Source organism: Hypanus sabinus, chromosome 16, assembly GCF_030144855.1.
Source record: "Hypanus sabinus isolate sHypSab1 chromosome 16, sHypSab1.hap1, whole genome shotgun sequence".
NCBI lineage: Eukaryota > Metazoa > Chordata > Chondrichthyes > Myliobatiformes > Dasyatidae > Hypanus > Hypanus sabinus.
Window position 1 is genome coordinate 81,876,003 of NC_082721.1, and position 25,161 is coordinate 81,901,163.

General features: G+C 42.4%; 1 protein-coding gene across 2 annotated transcripts in view; it reads left to right on the plus strand.

Annotated features, from left to right (window-relative positions):
* The window catches only part of LOC132406489 (transportin-2), a 46,259-nt gene that overhangs the window by 11,422 nt on the left and 9,676 nt on the right, over positions 1-25,161 (plus strand). For both annotated transcript variants that reach the window (XM_059992236.1, XM_059992235.1), the window contains exons 3-16: positions 2,539-2,614; positions 2,788-2,937; positions 9,818-10,058; positions 10,147-10,228; positions 11,649-11,771; positions 17,608-17,726; positions 18,185-18,245; positions 18,435-18,594; positions 19,422-19,574; positions 20,224-20,449; positions 20,845-21,016; positions 22,114-22,200; positions 23,696-23,803; positions 24,298-24,456. In XM_059992236.1, the coding sequence (XP_059848219.1) occupies positions 2,539-2,614; positions 2,788-2,937; positions 9,818-10,058; positions 10,147-10,228; positions 11,649-11,771; positions 17,608-17,726; positions 18,185-18,245; positions 18,435-18,594; positions 19,422-19,574; positions 20,224-20,449; positions 20,845-21,016; positions 22,114-22,200; positions 23,696-23,803; positions 24,298-24,456 (1,917 nt within the window). The remainder of the gene's footprint in view (positions 1-2,538; positions 2,615-2,787; positions 2,938-9,817; positions 10,059-10,146; positions 10,229-11,648; positions 11,772-17,607; positions 17,727-18,184; positions 18,246-18,434; positions 18,595-19,421; positions 19,575-20,223; positions 20,450-20,844; positions 21,017-22,113; positions 22,201-23,695; positions 23,804-24,297; positions 24,457-25,161) is intronic.

A 25,161-nucleotide genomic window follows, 5' to 3' on the forward strand; every position in this document is an offset into this window, starting at 1 on the left:
ATTTGTTTGAATATTGTCTCATATCAGGTTCAGAAGGTTAGGTCTTTTCTATTCATATTGCATTGTTGGAGATCCCTCTAGGTGTGGTCTTCAGCTAGGAGCAATGGGAAGGCATATGTTTGAGGCATCTTGTCTAACCTTCTTCCCAGTTAAGGTTAACAAAAGACATAATGAAGATGCAGTTGCTGTAGGACGCTCGTCCTACCACCAATGACCAATGCCATTGTTCATCTGCTGCCAGTAGGGGAAGTGGAGTTCTGTGGCTATTGCTAATCCTCCAGTGCTTTAGGTGTGATCTAGCCCTGTTGCTGTATATTTTTTAAGGTATGTCACATCCAGAATTATTTCCAGTTAGCAGACGATATCCTTTCACACCACTCTGACATATTGGGAAAACGCGTACAAGTCGTTACAACCATGGTTTGCCGTTGTCTTCTGCTGGGTGAGTTTTTAAAGAGATCACCAGCTGGATTCGAACTCAGCACCTCTCGCCCCGAAGTCCAGCGCTGATGCCACTATGCCACCAGCCGGCTTGCTGTATATTGCAATTTTTAGAAAAACAACAATAGTCCAGTGAGCAATTTTCGGTATTGCTGATGGCATAGTATCTAGCCCATTGGTTTTGTGTGAGAGCCAGGGTCCAAAATGCATCTAGTGTGCAACAGCAGTCAGGGTCAGACTTAAGAATATAAGTAGGTTTGCAGCTATAGCCAATATTACAGTGTATTTGCATGTTTCAGCTTACTCTGACATACTGAAGCCAATAAGCTGAAACCTGCAGCTTTCTATTTAACATTCCCTTTAAATTGACAGGGTTCACTGGAAATTTCATTATACAATGTGTTTTTCCTTAAAGCATGAAAGCATTGGATATTAAAGGAATAACATCTGACAGCCCAGAAATCTGCAGATGTAGCACCACCAAATTGATGGAATATCAGAGTTCACTGTATTTAGTTTCCAGCTGTCCATCTTGATAAAATCTGTGACTTGAGAGTTCCTTTGCCTATGGGGATTTGTCTTTCTCTTCTTAAAAAAATGTACGTTGACTTTTTGCTATGTGTATTAAATTCATTAGAGATGCAGCAGAGGGCCAGCAAGCCAATGTCGCTCAATTACACCCAAGTGGCCAATTAACCTACTCACCCATACATCTTTGGTGTGTGGGAGGAAAGTGGCGCCTTGGAAGGAAACCCATATGGTGATGGGGCAAATGTAGATTTATTTGGAATTCCCTAACGGTTTGTAGATAATTTCATGACAGTTGCTAATGTGCGTGAAGATGTTAATGGGGGAAAAACTGGCCAGTGGTTTATAAATGTGTGATTATCCACTTTGGACCAATAATTTGAAATTTAAATTGTTATTAATAGGAGTTATAGGAAGCAGAGAAATTTGGGTAGTTGGGTGCAAATGAAAAAGGTGGAAAGCAAATAAAAAGTTATGCAATTGCGGTTCTTAAAGGAGAATTTGGAGTGCAGAATCTTCTTTGACTAACATAGGATACTCATTTGTTATGTGATGTAGGCAATCATGGTCTTTCCATAACTACGCTCGTTCCTGACAATTTCTTTTCTATAGAAGTGGTTTGCCATTGCAACCTTCTGGGCAGTGTTTTTGCAAGATGGGTATTCTCCCTTCCCCTCTCCCCCACCCCCACCCCACCCCAGCTCCCAGCTGTCATCAAGACTCGAAGATTCTTTCAGAGATTGCCTGGTGTCAGTGGTTGCATAACCGGGACTTGTGATATGTACCACCCGCTCCTATGGCTTCACGTGACCCTGATCTGAGGAGGGGGTTAAGCAGGTGCTACATCTTGCCTAAAGATGAGCAACAGGCTAACAGAGGGAAGGAGCACCTTACACCTTTTAGCAGAGATGTACCTCCACCCTGTCACCCTTGTGTGCTTAAGACATAGGACAGTAGTCTTAAACATATTTTCTCAGTTTGAGGAAATGGTACACAATAATGGAATATTTATTTGTTGAGATACAGTGTGAAATAGGCCCTTTGAGCCATGCCATCCAGCAGTCCCCTGATTTAACCCTGGTCTAATCATGGGACAATTTACAATGACTAATTAACCTTTAGACTGGGAGGAAACCCATGTGGTCACGGGTAGAGTGTACAAACTCCTCACAGGCAGAGGCCTGTAAAAATCTCCCAATTTTAGACTTGTGAATTTGGTAAGGTCAAGTTTCCTTCACCTGAACTGCTGAAACACTGCGTACGCTATAATTTGAAAACAGAGTTGACAAGAATTGTTTTTCTGACTACTTTCTTATAAGTACGGGTATGCAGAATTAAGGGGGTTTTAATTAGCTACAAGAAATTAGTTGTAGGGAATGTAATGAGGGATAATTTTTTAAAAAACAGGAGTGAAATTGGAAATGGTCCTTAATCCTAGATTCTTTCCCTGAGATTGGGGATTTTCAGACATTGTGGAGTTCTGGGATATTTTCTTTGTGGCATCTATAACTGATATTTGTTGAGGATGTCTACATTTTTTGTCTTACTTTCCTGAGCCATTTTTCCCAGAAATTGGAGCAGCTGAACCAGTATCCAGACTTCAACAACTACCTGATTTTTGTCCTGACCAGACTGAAATCTGAAGGTGCTGTTTACCTTAAAATTATCTGAGAGAAAAAATAATTTTCACCTTGTCACTGGAAGAGTGCATGGCTGAGATGTGACAGTACCTAAGTGATGTTTTTAGATCAGAAATGCTGTACTATGATACTGTAATCTGGGCAATTCTAGCAAATAACATTGTTTCTTTCCTTTCAGATGAACCAACGCGGTCCCTCAGTGGCCTCATTCTCAAGAACAATGTGAAAGCTCATTACCAGAGTTTTCCCCAGGGGGTTGCCGAATTCATCAAACAGGAGTGTTTAAATAACATTGGAGATGCCTCCCCACTCATCAGAGCAACCATAGGTAACTACTAACCAGACCAGTGTGGACACTCGGTAGGAGAACTTGATATATTCGCTAGTCAGTCTCCTCCCAATAATTATTTGTGTATTGCAATGTAAGGGGCTTGGATTTAATATACTAACATTTGCCTTTGTAAGTAGGTTCCAATGAATGTGGCTTTCTGTCATCTTCAGGAAGAATTGAGCTTTGGATCTGCTTGTTTAGTTTTGTTCTTGATGTTTGTTCGAAATATGGAGGTCTGCAGCTTTGGACAGACTTGCCACATTTTGACTTTGCAAACTGGATTAGGGAAGTGGGTAGGGGTTGTTGTTTCCATCTTAAACTGTTTGATGCAACTTTCTTAACTTGAAATTTGATTTTGAAATTTCATTTTGGCATATCTAATTTTTCTATAGTAAGCATATTAGACTTGAAACAGTTCAGCATGGGAGCAGGCACTTGGCCCACAATGATGTGCTGAGCCAGCTAAAAAGTAAATTAAACCCTCCCAAAAACTAATCTCTCCTACCTACACAATGTCCATATTCCTCCATTTTCCTTACATCCACGTGCATCTCTTAAAAGCCTCTGTATTTACCTCTACCACCATACCAGGCAGTGTATTCCAGTCATCCATCACTCTCTATATTTTTAAAAAGAACTTGCCCCTCACATCCCCTTTGAACCTACCCCTCTCACCTTCACTGCATACCCCCTTGGTATTAGGCCTCGCTCGCTTCATTCGGCTTCCCGCCCATAGGCGGAGCCGCACGCCCCCGTATTGGTGGCTGTATATATCAAGGCCCTGGACACCCGGTCGGTGGTCCTGGGTGAAGTTAGTCTGAACTGGTAGAGGTCTGGTTTTAGGCAACAAGCCATTGCACCATGTTCCAGTACTTCATGTTCCAGCCTCCAGATGATTACTGGGAAGAATGGTGAGAACAAAGGTTGATTTCTGCATAAACTTCGGGCCTTGGTGAACTAAATATTCTTTCTGTGGGGTGATCTGCAAAGTTGCTATCCGAGCACTGGGAGAATTGTATGAGCAGGGTCAGGATTTAAATTTAGTGCCCGCATTTTTTTACAACATACCTCAATAAATTTTAATTTAGAAGTAGTTATTTGTCCCTTTCTATTTATACTATTCCACTCGGTTAAGAGCAATTTTTTTCTGCAATTAGACATTTAGACATTAAATGTCTAAATTTGCAATTAGACATTTCTACCTGGGGAGAAAGATACGTAACTGATAGAAGAATTGCCTCCAGCCTGGACCACATTAACCTCACCTGCCAGGCTATGAAATTGAAGCGGTGTTCCAAATCTCACTTTAAACACTTATTAAGTCTTCTGATGGGTCAACCCAATGTGCTGTAATCAGTGCCTTTAAATTTGAGTTAATTGTCCTTTAAATTAAAATCAAAGGACAGTTAATTTCAGTTTCAAAATTGTTTATTGCATTCAGATTTCCATGTGATCAGTGGCTGTGTTTGAGTTTAAATGGCTGCATCTACTGTACAGAAAATGTAATTTAAGCCTTGAATGTTTCTATAATATGATTTGGTGGCTTTTGAGTAAAACTAGAGCCCTGGAGACTTGGCAACATCTTATTTTATTTTAAATCCCTTCAAAACTAAAGGACATCTGAAGTCTTGTGTTAATTTCTTTCATAGCTCTTTAAAAGTCGTCATTTTGAAAGTTAGAATTTTAAAAGCAATCTTTTAATATACTTCCAATTCGTTATTTAGATTTTTGACCAACTAGGTGTTTAATTATCAATCATTGGGGAATTCAGTGAAATGTCAGAGTTAATTGTTCTCAACATATCCATTTTCTTCAGTCACAAGATAGCCTCTATAGCATTTGTCGCTATACAAAGTTGATAACTTTGGCACGAGGGGAGATGCTGAAATTATACCAGATAGCTGAGTAAGCAGAATTGATCTGTTCAGATCCACCCTTCTGCAGAAGAGATTAGCACAGTTCCTTTTATTCCTATCATCTTAACATTCACTTTCTTTCAGTGGTTAATTTTTGATCAATCACATGAATTTGTTGACTAATATTCTAATACAGTACTAAGTGGACATGTAGGTAACACAATTAGTTCCCCAACTAGCTAGTGTCATAAGTGCCAGTTTGAATTCAGTATAGCTGTTGAGAAATCAGGCTACCTTTGATCAAGCTGTGCCTATGCAACATTATGCACGGCAACTTACTAAACCTCCAAATGTGCAGTTTCTGAACCATGGGTTAAGATTATTTGCATGTGTGCTTGACACTTGCATTCTTTCACGTCTTTTAAATGCTTTTGATTTGGTTACTTATACCTTGAATGGGTTGTTGGAAGGAACTTTGCACAATTGAAAGTCCCCAGGTGTGTTTAATCTGGTGATTCTGGTTGCTCCAAGTGAGCCAACACACACAATGCTGGAGGAAGAACTCAGCAGGCCAGGCAGCATCTATGGGGGAAAAAATTATAGTCGATGTTCTGGGCTGAGACCTTTTGACTGTCCTGCTGAGTGATTTCAGCACAAAACATCAACTTGTGATGACCCACTTCCCAGCGCACTCGAACTGGCTCACAAAGTGGCGCGCGCCGGCATTGAGGCCGGTCCCAAAGGGGGCACCAAGTCTGCTTCACTAGCAAGGGGAAAAGCCCGCGCGCGGAACGGGACTGTGAATACGCGACCCCTACAGCATTTCCCATCCGGGGAGGGCGGGATCAGGAAGGCTTTAAAGCGAGGCCGTGAAGTTTGAATAAATCTCTTTTTGCAACTGCAGCTCACCGACTCCGTGTCGTTATTTCAGTGCTGCGTGTAGCACACCGCTACAATTGGTGACCCCAACGGCCCAAACGATATTTGGGCCGAAGATGAATGACGCCGCATTTGTTCATGCAGTTTTGTTAAAACTGCCAAGCTTCTAGACGCTGTGACCTCACCTATGGTTCCAGCAAGCAGAAGCCCAATTCCACATTCGGCAGATAACTTCAGATACCACACGTTACTACTACATAACTACTACTAGGTAGACGCGGTCCACCATTTCCCCCGACCCAACACAATCAAAGGCCTTCAGGGATTCGTGGGTATGGTGAAATTCTACCACCACTTCCTCCCTTCAGCTGCCCGAATCATGCGCCCCCTGTTCACCCTGATGCCGGGTAAGGGCAAGGACATTACCTGGGACGAGGAGTCCATCGCTGCTTTCATTTAAACCAAAGAAGCCTTAGCAAATGCCGAGATGCTAGTGCACCCCAGAACAGACGTCCCTACCGCCCTCACAGTGGACGCATCTAACACGGCAGTCGGTGGGGTGCTGGAACAACTCATTGAGGGTCGCTGGCAACCCCTGGCGTTTTTCAGCAAACACCTACGACCATCCGAGCTCAAATACAGTGCTTTCGACCGGGAACTGTTGGCGCTATATCTGGCAATCCGACATTTCAGATACTTCTTAGAAGGTAGGCCTTTCACCGCGTTCACGGACCACAAACCTCTTACCTTTGCGTTCACAAAAGCATCCAACCCCTGGTCATCCCGCCAGCAGCGACATCTGTCCTACATCTCCGAATACACGACGGATGTCCAGCATGTCTTGGGAAAGGACAATGTTGTGGCGGACGCACTCCCCCGCCCTAGTATCCCAGCCCTGTCCCAGGTGGTAGACTATGGAGCACTGGCAGAGGCGCAGCAGGCAGACGAGGAGATCCCTAGTTGCAGGACTGCAGTCTCCGGTTTGCAGCTCCAGGACCTCCCCGTAGGCTCAGGTGAGAGGACCCTACTCTGTGACGTCACCACCGGCCAACCCCACCCCATCGTTCCGGCAGCCTGGCAGCGGTGCACTTTCGACTCCATTCACAACTTAGCGCACCTCTCCATCAGGACAACCGTCCGGATGGTGGCCAACAGGTTCGTTTGGCACGGACTCCGCAAGCAGGTCAGTGAATGGGCCAAAACGTGCATTCACTGCCAAACAGCCAAGGTGTAGCGGCACACCAAAGCTCTGCCGCAGCAGTTCCACCCCACCCACCGGCATTTCGACCACGTTCATGTGGATATCGTGGGCCCCCTGTCAGTGTCGCGAGGAGCGCAGCACCTCCTGACTATCGTGGACCGGTTCATAAGATGGCCAGAGACGGTCCCGCTTACCAACACCACCTCCGAATCTTGCGCCCGGGCACTGATTGCCACCTGGGTATCTCGCTTTGGTGTACCGGCCCACATGACCTCCGACAGAGGCGCCCAGTTCACCTCCAGCCTGTGGTCAGCTATGGCCAGCCTTTTGGGGACACAGCTGTAGCACACAACTGCTTACCACCCACAGTTGAACGGACTGGTGGAGCATTTCCACTGTCACCTGAAGTCGGCTCTCATGGCCCGCCTCAAAGGGACTAACTGGGTGGATGAGCTTCCCTGGGTCCTGCTCGGAATCCGCACGGCGCCCAAAGATTTGCACGCCTCGTCGGCCGAGTTGGTGTACGGCACATCCCTGATCGTCCCAGGAGAGTTCATACCAGCCCCAAGGGGGCAAGAGGAAGAACCCGCAGCAGCCCTGGGCAGACTACGCGAGAGGCTCGGTAACCTGGCCCCCATACCCACTTCGCAGCATGGGCAAAACCCGACCTGCGTACCCAAAGACCTGCAAAACTGTAAGTTCGTTTTCTTATGACGGGGCGGACATCGGGCACCGCTACAGCGGCCCTACGAGGGGCCGTTTATGGTGATCAGAAACAATGGGTCCACATTTGTGCTGGACGTTGGGTGGAAAGAGGAAGTTTTCACGGTGGACTGACTCAAACCGGCCCATGTGCACTTGGTACAGCCGGTCGAGATTCCGGCACCGCAGCATAGAGTCCGACCCAGACTGTGGACATTAGGAGGTGTATCACCGGTTCTGGGGGGGGGGTGGTTATGTGGCGACCCACTTCCTAGCGCACTCGAACCAGCTCACAAAGTGGCACGCTGGTATTGAGGCCGGTCCCAAAGGGGGTGCCAAGTCTGCTTCACCAGCAAGGGGAAAAGCCCGCACGCGGGATGGGACTGTGAATACGTGTCCCCTACAGCATTTCCCATCCAGGGAGGGCGGGATCAGGAAGGCTTTAAAGCAAGGCCGTGAAGTTTGAATAACTTTTTGCAACTGCAGCTCACCGACTCCGTGTCGTTATTTCAGCGCTGCGTGTAGCACACCGCTACAAACTTTTTACCATAGATGATGCCTGGCCTACTGAGGTCCTCCAGCTTGGATTTTCAGCATCTACCGATTTTTCTCTTGTTTGTGGTTCACTTGGAAATGGTTTTTAAGTGTGTTAGATCCACACGTGGTCCTCATGGGTGTAAGTATTGTGGGGGAGCCATGTAGTGGCCTGGATCCTCTGCAATTTGCCAGTCACCGCAATATGTCTACAGTGGATGCAATCTTATTGGTTCCTTGTGTGGCCTTGAATAATCTAGACAATTCTAATACTTGCATCAGGCTTTTGTTTATTGACTGCAGCTTAGCATTTAGCATAATCATTCCTACAGTTCTGATTTAAAAATCTGAGCCTCTTATCTCCCTGTGCAATTGGATCCTCACCTTCCACACCAGAAGACCAGAGTCTGTGTGGGTCAGAAATAACATCTCCATCTCACTGATAATCAACACTGGCACACCTCAAGCATGTGTGCTTAGCCCACCACTCTACTCTCTACACCCATGGCTGTGTGGCTACAAATTTGCTGATGACTTGACTTTGGCAGAATTTCAGATGTTGACAAGGTGTACAGGAGCAAGATGTACCAGCTAGTTGAGTGTGTCGCAGCAACAACCTTACACTCAATGTCAGTAAGACCAAAGAATTGATTGTTGTCTTCAGAAAGGGTAAGATGAGGGGGTACACATCAGTCCTCAGGGATCAGAAGTGGAGAGAGTGAGCAATTTCAATTTCCTGGATGTCAGTATCTGAGGATCTATCCTGGGTTGAATATATCTTTGCAGTTATAAAGAAGGCAAAACCACTATATTTCATTAGGAGTTTGAGGAGATTTGTTATGTCACCAAAGACACTCGCAAATTTCTACATTTACCGAGGAGAGCATTCTAACTGGCTGATCACTGTTTGGTTTGGGGAGTGGGGTGTGACCACTGCACAGGATTGAAATAAACTGCAGAGAATTGTAAATGTAGTCAGCTTCAAGATGGGCACTAACCTCCCTAATAGCATGGAAACAGGCCATCTCGGCCCTTCTAGTCCGTGCTGAACACTTACTCTCACCTAGTCCCACCAACCTGCACTCAGCCCATAACCCCATTCCTTTCCTGTCCATATACCTATCCATTTTTTTTTCTGAATGACTATCAAAACTGTCTCTACCACTTCTATTGGAAGCTCGTAATGCCCAGGATATCTTCAATAAATCATGCCTCAAAAAGGTGGCATCCATCATTCAGGACATGCCCTCTTCTCATTGCTACCAAAAAGGAGGCAGTACAGGAGCCTGAAGGTGAACACTCAGTGATTCAGAAACAAATTATTCTCCTGTGCTGTCAGATTTCTGTTGTATGTGCTGTTGCCATACAAATTTCACGACATTTGCCGGTGATATTACACATGATTCTGATTGAGAGTCTCTAGCAGTATTCATTTGCACATCTATAGCTCAGAGTTGAGCTCCAGTGTGCATGATTCATCTGATCTGAACCTCTGACTAACCTCTTCCATCTAATTTTACTGACCTTCTAATGCTGTGAAAGGTTATTGTGGCTAGTTGGGAATGTGGTATTGAGGTTGTGTTCAGGTCAGCTGTGATCTGTGTAAATGTAGTGTAAATATACTTTAGGGGCTGAATGATACAGCTCTGCTACTTATTGATCCATTGAATTGCAATTTTTTTCTTGACCCTACAATCTTTTTCAGGTATTTTGATCACTACCATTGCTTCAAAGGGAGAGCTGCAGGCTTGGCCAGAGCTGCTTCCTCAACTCTGTAACCTGCTCAACTCTGAAGATTACAATACATGTGAGGGTTCCTTTGGAGCTTTACAAAAAATTTGTGAGGATTCTTCTGAAATGCTGGACAGTGATGCTTTGAATAGACCTCTCAACATCATGATTCCCAAATTCTTGCAGTTTTTCAAACATTGTAGTCCCAAGATCAGGTAAGAAATTATTTAATCCTTGTGAGCTATGCAAGAGATAGAGGCCCTGGGTTCTTTATTGAAATGTGTGTGTGTCTTTGTTTCACAGATCCCATGCAATCGCTTGTGTGAATCAGTTCATCATCGGCAGGGCCCAGGCACTCATGGACAATGTCGATACTTTCATTGAGGTATCATGTTTAAGTGCTTTGGTAGTTGGGTTGAAGGCCCATCTGTTCAAGTATCCCTAACCACATTCCTAAGCTGTTGGGGAGTGGGGATCCCTGAATTAGAGGATTCGTCCAGGAATCCTGCTCCCGAGCATATTGAGAATCCTATTGTAAGCTGTTTAAATACAGAGGCTGCCTATCACATTTGCTAGCTCTGGTGTGGAGAGTTGGGTCTTAAGGAAGTATTTTAGATGTTTGCAAAAGGGGGGGAGAGTGTGAGTGGCAGCCTTTGAAACAGTATTAGCATTTTATTTCTTTGCCGATATGCATCTGAAGTTCATTATTGAAGGTACAGCAAATGAGCAGTCTTATACCTTAACTGAATGTACTACTTGATTGCTCCTGTGTACTTCTCCAAAGTGGTCAGACCAATATGAAGTAAGCTGTTGGTGAGAGTTGGGAGTCTTGCACAATGATCTGAATGAAGTAAGAATTGGCTGACTTGACAATAAATTGAAGGGTATTTTACTAAATTTTGTATTTCCTTTATTTTGGCTTTTAAAGGTATGTCATGGACTCTTTGAAAATGCTTGGCCCTCGGTGAAAGAGTTTTAGTTTGAATTATGCAAGTCTAAACCAGCAAATTCATCAGTCTCATTCCAACTCTTTTATTGAAGGTTGTTATCAATTAGTCTTCTGTAATTTGTATGCACACCCTGATTCCTCTGTTCCTACATTCCCATTAAAATTGTGCTATTTAGTTTCTCTTCTTTTCTGTGTAAGTATATCACTTCATAGTCCAGTATTAAAATTTCAATTGCCTTTCCTTACTGCCTTGCAGTCTATTACATTCTTTCTGTTTATCAAACTTCTAAACTTTGTCATCTGCAAACTTGAAAATTTTGCCTCGTACATCCATCTTTCAATAATTCATTTTTATAAAAAGAATGATTTCCAACATTGCTTTCTGTATTCACAATCTACTGTCCTTCACTCCTGACAAATGATCATTTACTGCTGCCTGCTGTTTACCTTTGTAGGCAGGCTGCTGATACCCTTCAATTCCATTTGTCTATAATTTTAAATATCAGGGTTGTTCATTTTTTTTAAAAAAAGCTCCTTTTCCTTGATTTTACTAATTCTATTTGATTTTAAGGTTTAATTTTATCTCCCAGACTGTGCCTGACTAAATAGTCACCTTGCTTGCCTTTGACTGGAAAGCAGTCTGATTTGTGTATCAAGTTCAGTTTGTGTTCAATGCTGACCTTTTAGCGTGGGCGAGTTCATGGGATAAATGTAAAAGGCAGTGTTAAAACACTTGGCTGGCTCATGGTTTAATTGGTAGTAAGTGATATACTTACATATTAACGTCATTATATAAATGTAAACATTATTCAGTGTGAGTTCTGATCGGGTGATAGTGTTGGTTTGCTTCCTGCAGCACCTATTTGCGTTGGCAACAGATGAGGATTCAGAAGTGAGGAAGAATGTATGCCGGGCACTGGTGATGCTGCTGGAAGTTCGGATAGACCGCCTAATTCCACATATGCACAGTATAATCCAGGTAAGATATCTACTGTGTGTATTATTTCCTGCCACTGTCTGTAAGGAGTTTGTTCTTCCTGTGACCACGTGGCTTTCTGGGTGCTCAATTGGTTACCGTAAATTTTCCCAAGATTAGGCTAGGGTTAAATCAGGTTGCTGAGCGGCCCAGCTCAAAGGGCCAGAAGAGCCTGTTCTAGGCTATATCGCAATTTTTTTTTAAAAAACGTGCACAAAGCTTCATGGATAGGTGTGCACAAACTTTTGAGTTATATGGCACAGAAATGGGGCCTTCAGCCCAATTTGTCCATACCATTCAAGGTACTTGATTGACCTAATCTTACTTGACAGAATTTGGCCCACATCTCTCTAAACCAGGGGTTCCCAACCCCTTTGGTTAGGCTTATTCACATAAAGGAGGTTGGAAATCCCTGCTTTAAATCTCCATGTTTGTGTACCAGTCCAAATCTCTTAAATAACTGTACCTTCTATTGCCTTTGATGATTTGTTCCATAAACCCACTGCCCTGTATGGAGTGGGGGGGGGGGGGGGGGTGCTTGCCCTTTGGACGTCCTTTAAATCTTGCCCTCTCATCTTAAACTTTTGCCTGCAATTTTTGGACGTGCTCTAGGGAGAAGATTGACCACGTACCCTAGCAATGCCTCTCATAATTTTATAAAGCACCTTATGGTCATTTTTTAATTTTATTGAAATGCAGCGTAGAGTAGGCCCTTCTGGCCCTCCGAGCCACGCAGCACAGCAATCCCCCAATTTACAATGAGCAATTAACCTGCCACCCGGTACGTATTTGGACTGTGGGAGGAAGCTGAAGGAAAACCACACAGTTATGGGGAGAACTTAGAAACTACTTGCAGTCAGTAGCAGAAATTAAATCTGGGTTGGCTGTACTATAAAGTGTTGTACTAACCACTACAGTATCATGCCATCCCTCAGTCTCCTTCACTCCAGCGAAAATAAATGCAAGTGTAGCATTAGTTATTGTACTTGCCGTAGAAGGAAGTACTCAAATCTTCATTGTTTGTAGCCAATAAATAGTATCCTTATGCAAGGCTTTTTGCATCAATGTGATTGGCATCCATGTTTTTGCTTTTTGCGGGGAGCAATTTTGGACAATATCTTTGGGGGTTAGTTTGAACAGGTGGAGCTTTCAAGCATAGCCTTGATATAGGATCTTGCCAAAAGTACAGCACATCACTAATGTGTTACTGCTCTGCACATAACTGCAAGAAACTGCAGAGAGCTCATCTCATCACAGAAACTAGCCTATGTGGACTCTACTCACTACTTCAGTAAAGCAGTTAGCATAATTTAATACAACACTTCCCTGACTCACCCCCCCCCCCCCCCCACTGGAATTTCTAAAAAATGAAAAAGTCTGCAGATGCTGAAATTCAAGCAAAGGAACAAAATGATGGAAGAACTCAGCAGGTCAGGCAGCACCTCTGCAAAAGAGTAAGTGGTTGACGTTTTGGGCCGAGACCCATTATCAGGACTGGACTTTCTCTTTCCTCTTCCAATGGAAGGAGATGTAAAGCCTGAACACACATACTACCAGGCTGAACAACCTCTAGCCTGAAGCTACAGTTTCTTATGATAAGTTGGACTCTTGACCTTGTATTCTGCCTTACTATGATCTTCGAGCTCATTGTTTTCATGTACTTTCTCTGTAGCTGTGGTCTATTCTGCATTGTTATTGCTTTAGTTGTTCTGCCTCAATGCACTGTGTAATGATTGCATCTGTGTGAATACATTTTATCTGCGTGAAAAGTTTATCACCATCACAGTATATGTGCCAATAATAAACCAATTCCATTTCCACCTTCCTCTAGATAAATCCTTCAGCCACCCCACTCCAGACCAGAAGTCCCTGTGTCTAATACGTTTTAATTGTTAGAACCAAACTTTATATAAGGATCAGGTTTATCACTATTGAGACTTGAGATTTTTTTTGTGGTATCAAAATACATAATTACTATAAATTACAAAATAGTGCACTATAACAGAATCGTGTAGAGTTGTTCATCGACTGCTCAGTAACCTGAAGGCAGAGGTGAAGAATCATAGATTGTGGACTTTCAAGCTGCTGTACCACCTCCCTGATGGTAGAATAAGAGCCTGTCTCAGGTGGCAAGGGTGTTTAGTACCACTGCCTTAATGAATTGTTTCTTGAAGATGACCCTTCCTTCCAGAGGAGGTGGATCTTGCCATGTCTACAAGTGCTTGTGTAGCTGCATGTGATCCTGTGCATTGGAGCCTCCATGGCAGGATGCAACGCAGCCTGTCAATATGCTCCACTCTACACCTGTAAAAATTTGCAAGATAGAAAATTGACCCCTGTGAGCAGACCGCTGTTCATTTCCTCTAATGAGAAATGTGTAGGATTTGATTATTTTGTCTATTTCATGTAAAATATAGTGGACTCTGTTAATTGGGACTAGTACATTTTGGCCCAATTAAGCAGCTGCCTCATTATCTAAAGATTCATGGAAATGGTTAAAAGGTATTTTTAAAAAACTGCCATTTATCTGAGTAATAAATTGTGTATTTAAATGAAAGGCAGAATAAATTGGAGCACTGCCAGTTCCTCTACAGTACTACAAAACTATTCCTAACACAGGTTGACCACCAATTTTTCCAGCTCCCACTATTCCTGAGCCTTTGCTGGATCAACATTTTTGCCTGATTAAAAGAGCTGCAATAATAGTGAGAAAAATGGACTGTAGAAGCTTGAAAAGGATTAATAATTAAAAGTAAATTAATTACTGTACCTACAAATGTTGCTTCTCAGTTACCTTTTTAAACATTTTATCCAGGCAAAGTTGTTTCATGTTTTTCTGATCCCTCCCTGCATCATATAAAAATTCATTCACTTTTGCTCCGTAAGGAAGATTCATTTCTATGATTCTTTGATTAAATCACACAACAGCTCAATTAACTTGTCAATAGTAAATCTTTCAGTTTCATCTGTTTTATCATCATCGTTGCCATCTTGATCACTTGCAGTGCTTTTCAGCATTCAGAGCACTGTATAGTTTGAGTCCGTAAGGTGATGTAGAACAGGTGTTTTGTCATTGACAATCATCCACTCTAGAGATTTTCTTCATTGAGACTACTTGCTATAGCTTTCAAAGCAGGTCCTGTAACACTTGTTGCATACGCAAGCAAATCACAAACAACTTTTTCCTTTGGTACGTGATATCCTGTAAAATCATCAAAATGCTTTCAGCTTCAGGTGCATTTATCAAACATCAAGGCAGGCCACAGCTTATACCAGCCATTCTTTAGTGTTGAATGTTCTAACTACTCCCACCCTCAAGCAATGAACTAAAGAGCATCCATGTTAAATTTTTAATAAATATCTGAACAGAATTGCTAACATTCACGTCATCTAACAGACGTTTCATGAAAAATAAGTGATACCTGGCCTTTAGAGTGCGCAGTATTCCTTTGTCTTGAAGTTGGACAATCGATGTATAGTTTGGTGCTGAATACACTATAAAATCATTCTTACACAGGAGTTCAGCTTTGGGGTGAGCTGAATAGTTATCCAAAATAAGAATTTTGACTTATAGATGTGCAATGTGCTCTGGCTTCTGGCACAAAATATTTTTCAAACCACTCTACCATAATCCAGTCATTTCTATTTGCGCAATATATTACTGGGTAAATTTTAACACCTTTCAAGGCTCTAAGGTATTTATTTTTCCTGCTTACCAGTGGTTTACATCTTGAGTACCTGCTGCATTGGAGCACCCTATGGTAACTCCACCCTTAGATTGGTTGAATCCCGTGGGATCTTCTATTGCTAATGTTTTCCTAGGTGTGCATAGCCAGAATAATAGTTTCACCTGCTCAGGACTGGGCTTTTTTCAGCTGAGCTTCGCAAATTCGTCGTCCTCCTAGCAATCCATTCATTTCACCTCATTACATTCTTTGAGCTGCCTATGGAAATTATTAAAATAGAATTTCTCCTACATGGTACAGCTACTCCAAACCTGACTTAATAGAGGAGCTTAAATTGCCATCACACCAATAGAATGTTGATGAACCTGGAAGCTCTTCAGCTTTATAGAAGTCCAATGAGGTCCGTTAATCAACCAAACTAAATGAACTATTTAAAATACACAACTACAATTTACAGTGGATTCTGGTAATTGGACCATCGGTTAATTGGGGTAATGACTTATTTGGAAAATACTTAACAAAAAAAACTGAATCAAGAAAATAGCTGGGATTCCCTTTATTTATTTGGGACACTATGTTGTTTAATTGGGACAGAAGACTACTCTTGACCTATTTCTAACTGGTGTCGAGTGCATGCACTTGAGTGGCTCTTAGACACTACAACGATCAGTATTAAAGCGATCAGTTCTTAAATAGCATCAGTTGTGCATGTTTGTGTTCAGAAAACGGTGATTTTTGTCACTGATAGTTGGTAAGAAATAAGTAGTAAGACAATTCAAAAGTGTTTTGCTTACCGCTGCTTCAGGCTTGGAAATGCCAAAAACAGCCGGGAGTAAAAATAAAACCATTTCACTACAAAGAGATGAAGGTACCAACAATAATCTTGAATTCTACAACAAAAATGAAGATTTGAAAGATGCTGTTGACTCAAGTATTATCCGTACCAGATGTATGTGCTGATTTTGTTCATTTACAGTTAATCAAAAGAACACAAGTGTTCAATGGATTAATTCCTCTGTCAGTAACTTAAGTTGTCCACTGATTTTCCAGAAACTGATGGTTCAGCACCTCTTTTAATTCAAATGAAATTACAAAACGTAGTTTACTGGTCTGCCACCAGATGGCACTGTGTGTAGTGCACGCAGTGGCCGGACTCATTTTAACAAAAGCACACTATTTTTATTATTTACATTGCACTTGGTGGTAGTCCCAATATTTGTGCTTATGCAAATTTAACTCTAGCTGTGGCTTCTAAAATGAGTGCAAGTACCAGTGGTGGTGTCAAATATAAACATCAGTCAATATTGATCTAAGAAGGCAGAAATGTTGAAAAAACTGTGCCAAGGTGCTTCTGTGCATAAGCTGTGTGACTTGTATGGCATTGGTTTATCAACTGTGTATGATATAAAGCACCAAAGAGAACATTTTACAATTCTATGTAAACAGTGATTTGCTAAAACAAATGAACATTAGAAAAACTATGAAAGTTGGTAAGAGCATTGAGCATGATTGAGTGTTGATTGAATGGTTTCACCAGTGTTGGAGTCATGGAATCAACTTGCCGGGCAGCATGATAATGAACCAAGCTGAGTTGTTCCATAAAGAACTTAAATTTGAACATGCGTGCAACTATAGTGAAGGATAGTTTCAAAGGTTTAAGAAGCGCCATGGAATTTTCATGCATAAAGTGTGACTGTTTTGGGTAATGCTTTTTTCTGATTTAAGGAAGTTATCAAAAGTTGCCACCAGATTATACACACAAAATGCTGGATGAATGCAGCAGGCCAGGCAGCATCTATGAAAAAGGGTAAACAGTCAATGTTTCGGACCAACGCCCTTCATCAGGATCCATTAAATGTCGGCTCTTTACTCCCTTCCATAGATGCTGCCTGGCCAGCTGAGTTCGCCAGCATTTTGTGTGTGTTCTTGGATTTCCAGCGTCTGTAGATTTTCTCTTGTTTGCCACCAGACTTTTTAGGTCATTGACTTGTGTGGGGGATAGTGTTTTTGAGTAAGCACTAACTGTACAGAAATTGAGAAAGCTAGCATTCTAGCTAGTGTTACAAACTTATGTGCTGCAATTACAATTCTTGCAGTTCATCTAATGACCTCTTTCCATTCTTTCACTCTTCTCCCCACCCCCCCCATCTCAGTACATGTTGCAGAGGACGCAAGATACTGATGAAAATGTAGCATTGGAGGCGTGCGAGTTTTGGCTGACACTGGCTGAACAGCCAATCTGTAAAGAGGCCCTATCGGGACATTTGATCCAGTAAGTAAAGGAATGGGGTTCATTAGAAATACAGATTGCTGCTTCCCCTTCTGATACTCTGGTAGTTATAAAAAAAGAGGTAAACTGGTGGTGGAGAGCTTCGGAAAAATAAGCACTTTACAGATGGTCTGAATTACAATACTGCTCCAAATGACATTTTCTTTTGTTACTGAAATAACTTGCAGCTTTGAGCCGATCAATAGAATAGCTAAAAAACCTGAGTGCTTCTGCCATCTTCTAAGGAACACTGTCTAAAGATTACTCACCAAATCACTTCATTAGATCAGTTTGAATTACCCCACGTTTAGGCCATGTTCTCCAGTTCTATTGATGTGAAAGCAGTGAACTGACCTTTAGGTTATACTAGAGGGTGCTGGCTATTGGATATCTTAGTGCTCTGGTGGAGGCAGTTTATTCTGGTTACAAATGAGAGCTGATGGTTTTTTTTTGTCTTTAAGGTTGATTCCTATTTTAGTGAATGGAATGAAATACTCGGAGATTGACATAATCCTTTTAAAGGTGAGGGCAGTTAATGCTTGTAATGCTTTCTGGGAATTAGATTGGAGCTGGGACTTGCATGGTGCACAAGTGGATCTGCTATTCAGTTCATGGGCTGGCTTTTTCTAAACTTTATAGAATTTTAAAAATCAAAATTGTTGTATCTTCTGAATCTGACGATGTTTCTACTGTCTTAACATTTGCCCATAGGGTGATGTGGAAGAGGATGATACCGTCCCAGACAGTGAGCAAGATATAAAGCCCCGTTTTCACAAGTCCCGCACGGTTACCCTGCAGCATGAGGAGGATGCCACTGAGGAAGATGAGGACTTTGATGACGATGATGACACGCTTTCAGATTGGAACCTGAGTATGATTATTTTAAGTGACTTTTGCCAGGAAGGGATATTTACTCGTACACTGGAGACAGTGTTAAAATCCAGAAGCCATCCAACCCACTGTAGTTGCGTTGAGAAGATAGTTTAGTTGCTTCTGGTTCCAGGGCTCCTCGAGGGTATACTTGGCTTGTGCTTGCTGAAAGGGGTGGATAGGGACCACTAATTCCTACTGTGCAGGGTGCTCTGTAAATGAAGGCACAGAAACATCGAAAGCCTACTGCACAATGCAGGCCCTTGGGCCCACAAAGCTGTGCCGAGCATGTCCTTACCTTAGAACTATCTAGGCTTACCCATCGCCCTCTATTTTTTCTAAGCTCCATGTACCAATCCAGGAGTCTCTTAAAAGACCCTATTGATTCCGTCTCCACCACTGCTGCTGGCAGCCCATTCCACGCATTTCCTTGGCTATTGTATCACCTTTGAATACCCTCACCTGTCACAGGCTATTTATAATTCTGGAATACATGAAAATCAGTGCCTTTTAGGTGCAACACAGATGCATGGGGAGGGACTTCACACTGAGACTACAAGAGGGATCTCTAGCCTTGTAGTTTCCATTAGTCTATCTCACCAAGCTGAGAACAGGAAAGGAAGGTATTCTTTGAATGACTTTGCATTTGGTATTGACCATTGCTTATTATCAGCACATTGTTTGACACACTAAGACTTTTCCTATTGGTTATTTACTCTTTGGGTGGGTAAATGAATTCTGGTGGGTCTATATACACTCTAGACCAGCACTTCCGTGTGAGTAGCCATGGACGTGTGGGTGCTGATGGTCATTGTTCCTTCACATTAGGAAAGTGCTCGGCTGCTGCACTGGACGTCTTGGCAAATGTTTTCCGAGATGATCTTCTGCCTCACCTTCTGCCACTGCTGAAAGGATTGTTGTTCCATCCGGACTGGGTTGTTAAGGAGTCTGGAATCTTGGTTTTAGGCGCAATTGCTGAAGGTATGTTTTTTTTTAAAGAGTTGAAACAGCTCAGGGAGGATATTATTTACTGACAGTAGTCTGTTAGAATCATACCACCTTTCTAGCAATCCCTCAATTTAATCCTAGTCTAATTATGGGATAATTTACAATGACCAATTAATTTTCCAACTAGTATGTCCCTGGACTGTGGCAGGAGGTGGAGCACCTGGATGAAACCCATGTCACAAGAGAACGTACAAACTTCTCACATCAGTGATGGGAATTGAACCCAGGTTATGCTGGTACTGTAAAGCATTGTGCTAACCACTACACTACCATGCTGCCTCTCCTAAGATGCATGAGAATCAATCCTTAAAGCCTGTGTTTGTTTGCCTGCCTTGCTTTGTAAATTATCTTATAAATGAGACTGCTGCTGCTCTCTAAACCATGTGCAAAATCCTTTGTAGTAGCTGCTTCCAAAATTCTAGAGGTGCAGACTTCAGCCCTGCCTCGCTGTAAGAAACCAAGTTACAATCTGATCTACTCCTAATCTGAATGTATTTAACCAATGTATATTGTGCTTGCTGGTTTAATGAATTTTCCACTTTATGACGCTTCTAAACACTGTGGCTCATTGCCCCACCACCACCACCCAACTCATTACCTAAAGCTTTGTTTCTGCTGTTAGGTTGTATGCAAGGGATGGTTCCCTACCTCCCGGAGTTAATCCCGCACCTCATTCAGTGTCTGCCAGATAAGAAGGCACTGGTGCGTTCAATTGCCTGCTGGACATTGAGTCGCTATGCACACTGGGTTGTCAGTCAGCCACCAGATCAGTACCTTAAGCCATTGATGACTGAGCTTCTGAAACGAATCCTGGATGGAAATAAGAGAGTCCAAGAGGCAGCCTGCAGGTAAGCTGGGTCAGATGGTTCAGCTTCTTCCTTTTGAGGATGTAATGAATTAGTACTGAAAATGTATGATTGATCCAAGTCTTGTGTGTATAAGAAGCTGAAGGTTATTTGAGAAGCCTGATGCTGCTGAACCATTTTCAGTAAGTCCTACAAAGTAGATAATCATTATCTTTGAGTGCATGAAGTGTCATGGTGTGTACATTCATACTCCTGGATCAAGATTCTGTAAATGAGACCGAGTATGATGGATATGAACCAGGTTTTTTTCCAATTGACTGTTGAAGCAATATAGTTCATTTGCGCATGGCAACTTAAACATTGATCACTTAGAAATTTCTACCTGTATAATGCTGACTTTCTTTTATTCTCTCCCCTCTTCTCTCCCCCCCCCCCAGTGCATTTGCTACATTAGAGGAAGAGGCCTGCACTGAGCTTGTGCCGTATCTCAGCTATATCCTCGATACACTAGTATTTGCCTTTGGAAAATATCAGCACAAGAACCTGCTGATCTTGTATGATGCTATTGGCACTCTGGCAGACTCTGTTGGACATCATCTCAATCAGCCGGTAGGCAGATGTGACTTGGTCTTGACTCAGAAGTAGGTGAAAACCCCCTGACCCACATCGTCCAATACATAATTTGAATGATACTGAACTTAGGATAATCCAGAATAGATTTTTTTTTTAAAAAACCATTCAAGAATGGGCATCCATGAGGTGGGTTGGTAACCCTGTATTATTGTGTCATTCTACCCAGTGCATGCCCTTTGCTGTCCTATTGCAATAAAATTGAGCATCAAGCCTAGTTTATTAGGTGTAAGCCTGGAGACACTGCAGCTGAACACAAACAGCATTAGAGAGACAGAAGTAAGCAAGCATGTAATCAGTGGATCCAATCAAAGCTATGCCGTCTTGCCAGGTCTGATCACAAATGGTGATAGGCAGTTAACTAGTGATAGAAGGCGGCTCTGGGAACATTCCTTTGTCAGTAGTCATGAGACCCGGTATTTGAATGGCAGAAGCATTTGCAACTGTTCATCCAGCTGTGTAAAATAAATGATCCACTATCACTTCTTCCTGTCATTCACAGCTGGTCACACAGAAGATCTTTCACAGCAAATCAAGCATACAGAAATCAGTTTAAGAAATGCTGTGAAAAGAAGCTGTAACCAAGCTATTCTAGTATAGTTTCATGACGGTCTACCCAACAGTGAGGAAACTTAACTAAGTGTGTTCTCCATCCATAAAGTGGGATATGTATCAGGCTAATTAGTGGATTTTTTTTATTGAACCATTCAAGTCTCAATCACCAAAGTGATGGAGAGTGCTGACATTGGTAGCACACAGTCATTTTCTTGGTGCTTTGTCTTGATCCTTTATGCTTTTTCTCTCCTACCAAAGTGCACTCAGTTACTGTAATACTTTCATTTTGTCCTAGATGCAGTTTTATTTGTGATATTTTAACAATCTTCTCAGCCTTCAGATTCATCTGCCCTTGTCAAGCTTCCCAAAGAGAAATGTACATAATACAGTGTTCATATTAGTAGGAGTATATTGGAAATTCAGTAATTTTGTGTGGTTAGTGCCTTGTATGTGGACAGTTTGTTGCTCCTTAGAGCTTCATTTGTATAAGAGTAGATATTTATAACAACTTGTGTCCATAGGAATACATCCAGAAGCTAATGCCTCCACTCATTCAGAAGTGGAATGAACTCAAGGATGAAGATAAGGATCTCTTCCCTCTGTTGGAGGTGAGTGATCATTGGGTGTTATTTACCCAGAGATGCCTATACCTGGAGTCATATCATATAGATATAGGTGTGGATATTCCATATGCTATCTCAGTACCCTGAAGTGGCAGAATAGAATTGAAAACTTTGTAGTGAAAGAAATACCCAACCTTTCATGCTTCCACTGGCTCTCTCAAAGATTTCCACATATTTCTTCTGTTGATGACCCTCACTTAAAATAGTGCTTTGAATGCTTTATTGGTTTCTTGTCAAATACCCAAATGTTGTCCCCAATTGCCTTTCATCTACATTGAGCTTAAATTGATTACAAACGGAAGAAAATCTGCAGATGCTTGAAATGCAAGCAATGCACACAAAATGCTAGAGGAACTCAGCAGTCCAGGCAGCATCTATGGAAAAGAGTATAGTTGCTATTTCAGGCCGAGGCCCTTCATCAGGACTGGAGGGAAATAAAGATGAGTCAAAGTAGGAAGGTGGAGGGAGGGGAGGAAGAAACGCGGTGATGGGTGAAACCAGGAGGTGGGGGTAAAGAGTTGGGAAGTTGATAGGTGAAAGAGAAACAGGGCTAAAGAAGGGGGAGTCTGTGAGAGGGCAGAAGGCCATGGAAGAAAGGGGAGGGGGCAGAGCACCAGAGGGAGGTGATGGGCAGGTTAGGAGATGAGGTGAGAAAGGGGAATGGTGAAGGGAGGGGGAGGTACTACATTTACTGGATGTTTGATAAATCTATGTTCATGCCATCAGTTTGGAGGCTATCCAGCTGGTATACAAGGTATCGGTCCAACAAACTGAGTGTGACCTTATCATGACATGACAGTAAAGGTGGCCTCCGGTGCCTCTCTTTCTTCCATGACTTTCTGTCATCTATTAGATTTCCCCTTCAGCCCTGTATCCCTTTCACCTACCAATTTCCCAGCTCTTTACTTCACCCCTCCTGGTTTCACCCATCACCTTGTCTCTTCCTCCCGTTCTGCCACTTTGACATCCTTTATTTCTCTCTGGTCCTGATGTAAGGTCTTGGCCTGAAATGTTGACTGTGCTCTTTTCAAATTGTTCAGCTGCCACATCACTGAAAATCTTTTATTGCCTCTTCCTAGTCATATGAACCTTAAGCAAATGTACATTTATTATTTCTACAAGTATAACAAATGGTGGAAAATTGAGATATTATAGGAGTAGTAGTGCAAGGAATGCGTGGGCTGTGCTTTCTAATTGTTTGACACTGTCATCAGAAATTCTAGGTTCCACCTCGGATTTTTGCTGATCTCTGGGCATGGAACTAAGTTGCGTCAGAGTTCACTGCCATGTGGAAGCTTGTGATGGAGTGTCTGTGCTGTGGGAATTTGGGTTCCATAATAAAATAATTGCCTCATTCAGGCTCTTAAATAATCCACCATGTTGGTTCCCTCCCTGTTACCTGTGTGGTTGATCTGACATTTTCCATTGATCTTAATATTCCTATTTTTAGTAGTATTCATTGATTCTTTTTCTTCCCCAGTGTCTTTCATCAGTGGCCACAGCTCTGCAGAGTGGCTTCCTCCCTTACTGTGAGCCTGTTTATCAACGTTGTGTCACTCTTGTCCAGAAAACACTAGCCCAGGCAATGGTAAGATCCTTTTGCTGGTGTTTAAATCCATAAAGAATACTATTGGTGACATTTACCTTTTTTTGTCTAAAGATAGCTAAACAGATTCATTTACCGCAGCGTATGTATCTGTAGAGTAGATCATAGTGACACACAATGGAATATGTGTATACACTATGTAGTGTTGGGTGAGTGGGTCAAAACATGTTTAAAGTTGCCTTCTCTGCAGGCTGTGATGAAGATGCTATTTAACCCATGTGAAATACAAAAGACTAGGTAGGTGAAAGTGACGGAGACTTTCAGCTTGGTTATGCTGATTGCAAGTAGTTAAATGTGGGATATGCCTTTGCTGTGATGAATAAAAATGCAGACATTTGAATACTGAAAAAAATCTGTTGAATATTTTTATTCTGAGTGCAGCATGTACCATTTTTAATGTTCTCCATGTAAGAATAGGGCAGATTCCTTTCCTTGTTGTGGACTAATACTCCCCACTGTGCTGTTCTTGCCCTCAGATGTACAATACTCAACCGGATCAGTATGAGGCTCCAGACAAGGATTTCATGATTGTGGCACTGGATCTGCTCAGTGGCTTGGCAGAAGGTCTTGGGGGCAATGTGGAGCAGTTGGTTGCTCGAAGTAATATCATGACTCTTCTATTTCAGTGCATGCAGGCAAGTAAAGTGATGCACCAGTTCAGTTTGGCACTGATTTTGCTCAACTTTGAAATGGGTTCTATTTTTTTGCCATTGAGTAAAGGGAAAAATAGCAGTAGTTCTGAACTAAATGACTTCTTACTTGAAGGTGAACCTGCTAATGGACTCATCCTTCTAACCTTTGGTTCTTTTGGACCTCTACTTTTTTTCATTACGCCACTGGTGTTTAGGGCAGCAATGGAGGTCGTCCATCTCGGGCGGTGTGCATGGCTTCCTTTATTGTGTCAGTAGCTTCTGCTCTGGACTCAGGAGTACACAGATGTACTGTTGCTGTTTCTGTAGTTCTCTTTTACCAGTCAGGGGTGTTAGCCCTGAGCTGAACCTGCAATCCTGGAGGATTGGTGGACCACACTTGTCTTGGCTTCTACCTTTTGATGTGTTTGGCAAAAAAAAAAACACCAACTTCAGCAAGTTTAGTTCTGCGGGTCACTGAGGCAGGCACACCTCCAAACTATGACATGGTTGTGGTCCTCTTGAAGGTTTTGGACCCTTGGGTTTACATTACACCCTGGGCGGTTTCTCAGAGAAAGTGCTGCTACTTGATTGTCTTTGCTGTTGATTTAACATCAAACTAGGTAATGCAGAGTTGTTCTTGAATGTAAGAATGAAGTGTCTGTTGGTATTAGCATCAAGTATAGAAAATGAGCAGGATTGAGAAATAAG